Here is an 11,046-nt window from a genome sequence, read left to right as displayed (position 1 = left end):
GCCGACTTCACAGTATAGTCAGATTCGTCATTTAAAATTGCAAAATTAAAAATGATGCAATTCGTGTATATTTCTATTCAAACACTTTAAGATGCAAAATAAGCTATTATAAAAATCCAATAACATATACTAAAAATTGATTTTAATGAATATCTAACAAATGACACAACCTAAAACTGATCATTATTCAATACAGAATTTTATGAAGAAGCAGTTTTATAAGTATGACTCTTTTTCACTATTTTTAAGAGTCTTTCGGCATAGCAGGAATGCATTTTTTCATTCCAACGATAAGAAATGAAAGTCCTACCAGTGCTGCACCAATTGTACTATATACGTCAGGAATATCACAAAAAAGAAATATCTGTAACAAAAGCGATGAAATTATGTTTGAAGCCGCTCTGACAGTTGACACCGGGCTGACCAACTCATACTGAAAAGCTATAACTAATAACGTCTGCGACGCATAACTTGCGAAGCCAAAAAGAATCACGTACAGTTTTTGCAAACCGCATTCGTGCCATTTGAAATGACCAAATATTGATGCAAAAACTCCAGTCCAAATGGCTGACATCCAGTTACTATTGAATGTGACAACGGCATGATTAACAGTTTTTAATTTTCTAGTAATAATTACCTGTCCCGCAGTAAACACTAGGGATAATATTGCAGCTGCAATTCCATACAAAAATTCATTTGAATATGAAAAACTATCGTCGAACAAGTAGGGTGGCACTTGTGCTGTAAATATAATTGCAATTATTGTGAGAGTTGTCGTAATGTATAGTAATAAACCACAAGGCTCGTCTAAAAGAATGTTTGCTGCGACAGCGAAAAAAGCTGGTCTTGTGGATCGAATGATAATTGATACTCCTATTGGTAAATATTCATAAGAAATGAAGGTTAAAAATGTACTAATAGAACCACATATGCTTTGGGCCAGAAGGAACATGCGAGCACTTTTAGGTCCGAAAATATTTTCTGCACTTTTAACTGTTTCTGGAAGGGAAAATGCTGCAATGGCTATAAAATGGTATGTGGTCATTTGACCAGCATGGAGATCTTCAAGAAGTTGTGAGTTTGCTACAGCAACTGAGTGGAGAATTCCAGACAGCATCGAGAGTATTAAACTTTTAAAAGTCGAGATGTTTATCATGTCTACCATTCTCCATACTCAATTCCGGATTCCAGAAACTTCATTCTTATTGATTCCTCTTATATCCTTTTATCAAATATTATTCCTTTTCTTTGTGGCAAATGAAGGAATCTAAAACAATGGAAAAAACATTTTGTTAAACCCACTATCCATATCTTAAAAAGCTGTTCCTCGGAAACTTGAGGAAAAATAACATACATATTATGTATTCTTTTTCAATTTCATTTTACTGAGAAACGTTATTCAGCTTATATTTAGTTCATGTCTGTAACGAAAATATATTCAGGATTATAGTATATCCCGTCTTGACCTGCGAATTTAACTATTTGGTATAAATACCTTTTCTTAAGTTAAATGAAGATTTAATGTTTTTTTATTTTCAATGGCAGGGCATAAACAAGAAATAACACAGAAAACAAATGCAAAGACAAAACAGGTGAATAAATAAACTAGACAGAATGACCGAAGTCATTGCCCTAAAAGTTCTCTGGCTTGCCAATAGAGCGACGATTCAGAGCCGGAATGCAATGCAGCACAGCGGCGGAGGTGGATCCTATTCATGGGCTCTGCCAAGTTGCAGAGCGGACAGTCAGGTGAATTTAGAATACCGATGAAGATTTAATGTTAAAACGCTAAAAAAAAAATTCATTCTTCAAATTAAATGTTTTAAAAATAATTTGTAGTTTTTATTTGGTTAAAAAGTTCATAAATGCTAATAAGTTTAATTTGTTTAGTCAATCATTTATGGCTATTATGGGAGCTGCAGTAATGGACTAGTTAGTTTGATTAATTGATGCCAAACAAAAATCCACATTAAGGACAAAATTGATTAATAAAGGTTATTGTTTTAGGAAAAAATTATGTATATTGCATTGTAGTAATTTAATGACATTTAAATTAGTGCTGTGCAAGTACTAACCAAGAACCATGGATACACTATAAAAACATTCAGTGTATCTCAACATAAAAGTGGTGGTAACAACTTTACATCAAAGTGGTGCAATGAAACACCACAGATAACTCTTGGTTCACGGTGTTTCACTGCACCAAGTATAGTTCATGGTGTAGTCAAACACCAAGAATGTTACACGACTTTTACACGAGTTCATGTAAAGTAGCTGCCACCATTTTGGTATTCCTTAACGCTAAAGTTAATAGTAAAAACAAAATGATACCCATGCAAGTCTATAAAGTTATTTTCAAGGTACAATTTAAAGAAAGAACAGTTAGCTTTGTAAACATAATCACACTAATTTCTAAAATATAATTAGTTTGTAAATCAAAAACATGCACATAACACAGAGAGAATGTTAAGAGGCATTCGAAATAGGCTTAACAAAACGGAAACAGATAGAGATTATACAGTGTGATATCATTTAATACAGTTCTCAGAGATTTAGAAATTAAAATATAATTGTGGCTGAAATGCCAAGGTTAACAGAGCTGTAGTGCCAAGAAGAAGAAATGTATTAAATGGTTATATAATATTTAAATTCCGCACTGTTAAGGTCATTCGAATTCGTCTTAATATTCCGTATGTGCTATGAGTACGATTTGTTTGCTTGACCAATTATGTTTTAAAATTTTCACAATTATTTTAGGAATGTTAAAAAATAAATCTAAATAATTAAATCGTAACTAAGTTTTAATTTCTATAAAAATACCGAATTATTAAATAAATAGATAGATAGATAGATAGAAAAAAAATTCTGTTATATTATTAAATCTAATTTTAAGTAAAATACCTTTAACCTGATCATACATAAAATCACATTACATTAAAGAAATATACAACTTGAAATTTAAACTTACTTAGTGTCTTAAGATTTGGTGAAAATTTTAACAGAGCATAAGTCGGATTATTAGAAAATCCCAGAGTCAAACATTTCAACTGTAGTCTCTATGCGAGTGCCCGAATGAATTTAAAGACTGATTTGAGACGTCTTTCAATTAGTTGGCCACCTGTCTTATCAGAACTGGTCAAAAGTATTGAAAGTCTTGCGGCCTTGCGGAATTTTGTTTCTAATGTAAATTTGTAAATTTTTTCTCCTTTTGTTTTTTACTTACAACTGTAAGCCTCATGCTATACTTTGTGGTGCATGAGGAGTTTTAAGTCGTTTAAAATAAAAAAAAAAAAAAAAAACATTTCAACTGCCGACTTCACAGTTATGATTAAAACATCCAATTAATATTTTGAACCAGAGGTTATTAATTAGAGAGACAGGATTGTTTGCAAAAATTTAGTTTCAATGGTATATGTCAACTTGTTGTTTTTAATTTACTGACCTTTAATGTGACATTCGTAATCGCACCTGTAAGAACTTAATACACTATGCACCGTTTTATAACAGAATTTAAAACAAAATAATTTCTTCTTTTAAATTACTACCACACTCTCTTTTCCGAAAAACAAAATAAAACAACAGACAGATTTTGCAATGTTTGTGGTGACACTGTAAAGAATTTATATAGACCATATTGATAAATTATAATGGGATATTTTTCTTTCGAATATGGCAGTGTCATTGTTTTCATGAAACTTGGAACCATATCAGTGATCAAAATCTCAAGTAAAAACTTCGTGAATAAACTACATGTTTATTGTGTCATGTGATGTTCAGGAAATTTGCCTTGTCATAAAAACTATTAGGTATGCTCTCTCTCTGCACGTAAACTATTCTTGTTCTTTATATCCTCTCCCTTTTTCAAAATACTTTTTCTTAACAAGATGGCCGCCATTTCGAAAAATATTTAGATGAATTATTATTATTTAAACAAAAGTGGTAACAATTACATGTAAAACGCTANCATTTTTGCCACGGGCAACCTCGATTTTAAGCGACGACTGCTGAAAACATGCTTTAGAGCGATGGAAACGAAACTCCTGACTTTAACGCCGCACAACAACTACCCTTCTAAGCAGATCGACTGTTTTTTGCACTCTACACATCGACAACAGCTCCACTTCACCGTTCCCATATCCTATTTGCGCATGCCCGCCCTTCTGTGAGTTTAAAGGTTAAATTGCCACTATTTAATTTACAGCCCTTATATATATATATATATATACAGGAAAGATCACCTCCTTGTAATGATCTGCTCTATTTAGAACCTCTTTTGGGAGGCATGGAATTTTTTCCATAGACTTTTCGTTGAAGAAAACCTTTAGGAAAGACCCTCAAACCCTATCCCTGTGACCGGGAAAACCTGTGCACCAGAGGCAAAAAAGGTCAAATAAGAAAAAACGAAAATTTTTTAACAAAACAAAAAACTAGATTAAAATGTATTCAAGCTGTTGTTTTAAATTATTAACGATTCAGTTTTATCAAATATTTTAAAGATAGTATCATTGATTGGCCGGCCAGGTAACTGAACGGTTAGCGCGCCTGACTGCGAAGCCAATGGCTGCGAGTTCGAATCCCGCTCTGGGCATAGATGTTTCTCTCTCAAGTGTCCTCTGTTGTGTGCGATGTGTGAATGTGGCCACCCTATAAACGGGTTTGTGGCAGTGTGGCGTGGGTAATGTTGCTCGCCTCCGTGACTTTGAATCACGGGTGCCCACTGGATAACGTGAAATGAGTAACAATTCCGGCATCTTCTAAGGCGAAGAATAATGTTCAGTACCTGCCATTTAAAAGAAAAAAAAAGCATCATTGATTGATGTATGCTAACGTATAGCTCTAATCAAAAAAAGTTTTTTATTGCGCGCTATGTAATAGTTAATTATTTTGCTTTCGTTATGCCGGATTATCTGAATGGTGACCTTGATCGTGGTTGCGTAAGTGAATGACGGCACCTAATTAGTATTCCCAGAGTTACCTGAAACTACGCGTTCATTTTGTTTACAGTTATGTTTTCAAAATTGTAAATAATTTTATATCAGTGGTAATTGAACACCAGCAAGTAACGTCATCATAAGTAAATCGTGGCATTTGTTGGCTCAGAAGCCAATCAGATTCGACATAAGAGCATGACGTAGCTTACAGGTATCCAATTAAAGCTGATTTAAACCACGTGTTTAGACATGATCATTTCACTTCTTCTGGAGTTACAAGCAAAAAATAAATAAATAAAGTAATAAGTTTTGTACTGATAAAGCAAAATTAATAGAGAAATGGTACTAATTCGTTTAAGAGAACGCAAGAAATCAGCATACTATTATTGTCATCAATGCTTAATTAATTCTGATAATATATACCAATTAAAATTTTAAAAAATGAGCTATGTACTAAAAAGCAAACCTGATGAAGAAAATGTATTTCGTCGTTATATGCAACAGTAAAAAGTCGATTTACTTTTATTAACAATATAAACTGCTGTTTGTAGAAAATGCAACACCATGAAGGAATCATCAGAATCAAATGAAATTCGCAGCAAATGTCAATTATAGGATATTATGCAAATTAATAAAGTTTCAGAGCCATCGCGCGTGCGTGGCGCGCGCAGCGCCCTCTGAATTGATGCTGAAAGCGTATAAATAAAGTGCTGTAGCGGGACGTTGAAAATAGTCTATGATTATTTGTTAGTGGCAAACGTTTAGTGAGACCTGAGTATGCCTCCACGACGGAAGAATAAGAAATTCAAGCAACTTACGGAGTTTGAACGAGGGAGGATAATCGGCCTTCGAGAAGGAGGATTTTCCTATCGCGCAATAGCAGCTCGTATGCAGCGGAACAGTTCCACAGTGATGCGAGTTTGGAAGCAGTGGACCGACGAGCACCGAACAACTCGAAAAACAGGCACTGGACGACAGAAGGTGACGTCAGAGCGCGATGATCGACACCTGCTCCGCATGGCGGTGAATGATCGCACAGCTTCCTCCAGGCAGCTGGCAGCACATTGGTCTACTGCTACAGGTGTACAATTGTCGGCTTCGTCAATTCGTCGTCGTCTGCTGCGCCGTGGATTGCGTGCAAGGGTGCCATTATACAGGATTCCCCTCACGGCGGATCATCGACGGCTGCGTCGGCAGTGGGCTCTTGAGCACAGAGACTGGCGAGCTGATTGGCACCAAGTTGTCTTTTCAGATGAATCACGCTTCAATTTGTGGACCCATGATGGCCGTGTTCGTGTTAGACGTTATGCCGGTCAACGCTGCCTTCCTGAGTGTATTATTGAACGACATAGTGGTCGAACACCCGGAGTTATGGTCTGGGGTGCGATTTCGTATCATGGACGATCCAATTTGATACGAATTGAGGGTAATCTCAATAGCAACAGATACGTCCGTGAAGTGCTACAGCCCGAAGTCGTTCCTTTCCTTCAAGGCATCCCTGGAGCTATCTTTCAGCAGGATAATGCACGCCCACATGTTGCGCGGACTGTTAGAGACTTCTGTTCAGCACAACGCATGCAACTTCTTCCTTGGCCTGCTTATTCGCCGGATATGTCGCCTATTGAGCACGTGTGGGATATGGTTGGTCGGCGTCTCACTCGTGATCCGCGTCCTGCAGTTTCCAAAGACGAACTTTGGTTGCGCATACAAGCGATATGGAATTCTCTTCCTCAAGCAGATATTCAACATCTGTTTGACTCCATGCCACGTCGTATAGCAGCACTTATTGCAGCGCGTGGTGGCTGCACCAAATACTGATTTCGGACGCTTAATTTGTTTCTTTTGTTTTGAAAATTTCATCATTTATTTGTATCAGTGTTAACCATTGCTGCATTAAATTTCATTTGATTCTGATGATTCTTTCATGGTGTTGCATTTTCTACAAACAGCAGTTTAGATACTCTATTTTGGTTAAACGGCCAGGATAGCCTGACTGATAAGGCGTTGGTCTCACTTACGTCAGGTCATGATTTCGATCTCCGTCGGCGGAAGACATCCCATGTACAACATGGGGACTGGTACTAAATCTGTCGGGGTCACAAATTTCCATAACCATGAATATCTCTTTGGGTACTGAATCGGAGATTGATCGTACTGTGGTTCTGGTCAAAATTACGATCTATAGATGGATAGTGTGTGAATGTATCCTCCTTCTGAAACGGGATGTTGCATCCGGATCATCCTCGGGGATATTTCCCAGACCGTATAACAATAGCCCATTGTGCAGCTCCAGCTCCAGTACGATGTAAATAAATGTACCAGTACCAGCTGTTTTGGTAAGAAGCACGATTACTCATAAATAATCCTTTTCTCATAAAATTACAAAGTAATTTTATGAATAAATTCCTTGCCTATCACACCTTCACTAACACCGTGCGTTTTTTATGCTAGATAGTGAGAAAATAGGGTTTTTACGGCCCCTCGCAGATCTAAGTAAAGGAGAGAGTAGCTTGATTGTTGCAAATTTTATAAATCGAACCTCGAGCATTAGCATTATGCCAGGTGATTTCGAATAAAATCATCCATTAGTTTAGTGAGATGAACTTCTAAATGCATATTTTGCTTAACCCCTTGCCAGTGTCGTTCGAATCCAGTTCGGGCTACAACAACTTGCAGTATTTGTGATGCCCGAACTGACTTGGGGCAGGAGAAAAATAACGTTTTTCTTAATGTCATAACGGTTTAATTAACGTAAGCCAGATCTGAGTTGGTTTCTACTTTAGGATACCTAATTCACTATTTTCCTAATAGATGGCTATAGTGGTCGAAGTTTTACACCGATAACGACTTCGGTCAAGGGAGGGGAAATGTGGGTTTGCAGTACCGTGTTTTGGAATATACCAAACCATAAAAGATTTGTAAAATTTATGAATTGAAAATCAGATTGCTGTGTTTTTATATTATATTATACTTGTTATGTTATATTTAGCTTCAAACTTTTGTTTAATTTGCTCGAATTGAAAAAGTTGTGTGTGTAATCCATTACTTTCTTATGTGTATGTAAAAATTATAAATATAGTTACTGCATTTAAAATTTTATTTTTGTAATAAAAAAATAGTGCGTGGAGTCCCTCAATTTCCCGGCCAATAAAAATGTAACGTTAGACATTTAACGCAACCTTGTTGGAAGTCGCATAAGAAGTATAACTTCAAAAAACATTTTCTAACTTTTATAATAGTATTAAGAACGAAATTAAACAGTCAAAAAAAATTTCCATTTTTGGTCCATTTTTCTAAAATATCTGTCACTGTTAAGGGGTTAATCTAATAACTTAAAGTTGCATCTAAACTTAGTTATACATAAACAATGTAATCACCTTATAAACTCATGAAGGAATTAAGGTCCTACTATGACGTCAGAAGTGGAGAGCAAGTCTTCCGGTAATGTTTGATATTTTTTCCTAGATTGCAAAATGAATAGATCACCAATAAAGTTCTTTTTTGTACTAGAGAAGTGATGGGTAAAGCTGATGATTTATATAAATAAACTAACATATTTCTTTATTGTTCTGGAACGTATGTAAGTTTGTATGTATGTCCCTTATAGGAATCAACAATTCTGAGCCAATTCGCTTTAAATTTGGAGTACATACGTTCGAAGACAGGGCAGACATAAGAGGCTACTCTTTCTGACCATCGGTAATCCTAGTGTCTACCACTGGCGATATTTTTTGAGCAAACAGTACTTGAATTTATCGGTCATCACTGGCATCCAAACATCAGCATCATGTAAAGTGAGTTTTATGCATCCTAAGCCGACCCAATTAACCTTTCTTTGCAAATAGAAAACCAAATTGAGTTGCCTAAAAAATTTATCCTTCCGTCAATTATTGTGGAATTCGGTAAATATCAGTTCGATTTCCATCATAAGTGGTTTATTTAATTTATAGATATTAATCTTGCAGATCTAAAGATTTATAAAACCAAATAAATGATTGGATCAGGAATGTAGATACCTATTGCAAATGTTCCGGTTTGTTTAATCGCTGCACTTTGTTAAAATGTTTATTAATTCAAATACCTAAACAGGCTTGTATACCCAATGCATCAGCTTATAAACTCCTCTAATGAAGATCAGCTTATAAACTCTTATTAAGTTCAACGACACTTAGAACAAATTAGAGAAGGCAGCATAAAGTTAATCTAGGTTCACTATGAAATTCGAAGCGTTTGGTGGTAGGGTAACACCAATAAACCACGGAGGTCCCTACACAATGTAACGGATGTTTCCAAGCAAGCAATGCAAATTATGCTTACAATTTTTTTTAATACTTAAATGCAATCCGAAGTTTTGTAACCTGTAAAGCTTTTTTTAAACTTTTCTTTAAACCGCTTAAGAAATTTCGGTAAGTATCGGTCTCGTTGTTTCCTTAAGAGCTCGTGATATACAAATTACATTCGCTTTTCGCTTGAATTAAAGAAACATGGCTGAGCATATTTAAATGCACTTACGTTCAGCACTCTTCCAGTTGAGTTAGGGGACTTCTCTGGCTGGCAGACTGGTATTGCCCACGAAACGCGGTGCGAAGCGTGGAGGTAGAGGGCTCGAATCCCACTGTTACCCAGCATGTAACTTCGTTCTATCTTCGTTCTGTAATTCGTTCGTATAGCGAAGATACATACAGGGTAACAACGGGATTCGAACTCGCTAACTCCACTACTGTGGATGTATCTTCATGATGTCCTTCTCTATATCTGTCCTACTTGGCGAGGGTTAATAAGCCTTAATTCAGCTCACAAGTCTGCAAATGTATACAATACTAATAAACCAATCAATACCAAACCAAGCCAGTTTAGTTATTCGTTATAATAAAAATGGGATGATAAACAATAAATTCTTGATATAACAGGTATGACATTTTGCTGATTAATAATCATATGTGCTTCGTTGCTAGAATTATTTATCACGATTTAAAATATTGTATGAAATTTGTTAGTTTTCAACAAATATTACAACTCACTATAGTAATAATATATATGCTTTCTATACCATTACTGTATTATGAAATCGTATATATAGTAATTTGTGTTTGTTTAATTTGTATTATATACTTTGGATCATCATATGTTATACCTCGAACCATAGGATAGCGTTATATAATACTCATTTTAAATTCTTGTCTTCCCAATTTAAAAGTTCGGATATTCAATCCATGCGTTTAAAACTTACTTTTAAGGAAGTTTTCAAGTATCGTGCATTTTTTAAAATATTGGCAGACTCCACTCGTCGCTATCAGCAGTAACCTATCAATCATCTTTGTTATTTTCCGTTTAAAGTTGATACTTTTTTTTAAAAAAGAATATTTGCTTATGAGCGATATAATTATAATTAATAAAAATATTATAAAGTAAACAGTAAGTAAAGTATTTCATTAATATTGTCAATGGTTAAAAAAAACGAATGATTAACGGGATTTGAAAAAAATAATAATTTGCTCTTCAAATAAATTTATTTAAACACAGAAATATAGAAAATGTGGCACAATAAGAAGTTAAAGATGATAAATATTTTTACAAGTTAACAATTTATATGAATGACCTTGTATTGTATAGCAGAGTTAGAAACTGGGCAATTCCATGCTCCGTCCAAAACATGTCTTGCTTAGTAGCAAAATTCCAAGAAATGTTTATCTTTGTAAGTGTCATGAAAAGTTCGGATTGACTAAGGAAGCCTTCAGCAAAATTCGTAATGTTCCATCATTCGAAATGTATTTTATGTTTAGAAAAAAACAAATGAGTGCGAGTATCTAGAACAGATGAGTGGAGTGTCTATTCTATTCTCAAAAGCTCCACAGATTAAAAACATTAAGATAATCTACCATTTAAAAGTACAAGAAGGCATACCAGAAGGGTTTTTTTAGTGAAAGATTTTGAAAAAGAAAATGATGAATCCAAGATAAAAGCTAGGGGTTGATATATAGTTAGATACGAAGACATGTTATATCCTGGTGTGGTAATGTCTGTTGAAGAGCAAGAATTTAAAGTCAATGTAATGGCTGCTGTAGGAATCTATTGTAAATAGCCAGAAAAAAGAAATGAAATATTCTACCAGAAG

General features: G+C 35.0%; 1 protein-coding gene across 1 annotated transcript; it reads right to left on the bottom strand.

Annotated features, from left to right (window-relative positions):
• Window positions 1-125: 125 nt before the first annotated feature.
• On the bottom strand, window positions 126-9,729 carry LOC107453395 (solute carrier family 35 member G1-like). Its single transcript, XM_016070216.4, has 2 exons — window positions 9,444-9,729; window positions 126-1,267 (listed from the first exon to the last, which is right to left on the bottom strand). Exon 2 carries the CDS (start codon window positions 1,163-1,165, stop codon window positions 245-247), a length of 921 nt encoding a protein of 306 aa, XP_015925702.2. The 5' UTR covers window positions 1,166-1,267; window positions 9,444-9,729; the 3' UTR covers window positions 126-244.
• Between the last annotated feature and the right edge of the window lie 1,317 nt (window positions 9,730-11,046).

This window comes from Parasteatoda tepidariorum, chromosome 2, assembly GCF_043381705.1.
Source record: "Parasteatoda tepidariorum isolate YZ-2023 chromosome 2, CAS_Ptep_4.0, whole genome shotgun sequence".
Lineage (NCBI taxonomy): Eukaryota > Metazoa > Arthropoda > Arachnida > Araneae > Theridiidae > Parasteatoda > Parasteatoda tepidariorum.
Note: the sequence above shows the minus strand (reverse complement) of the source record. Positions and strands in the feature narration are given on the sequence as shown.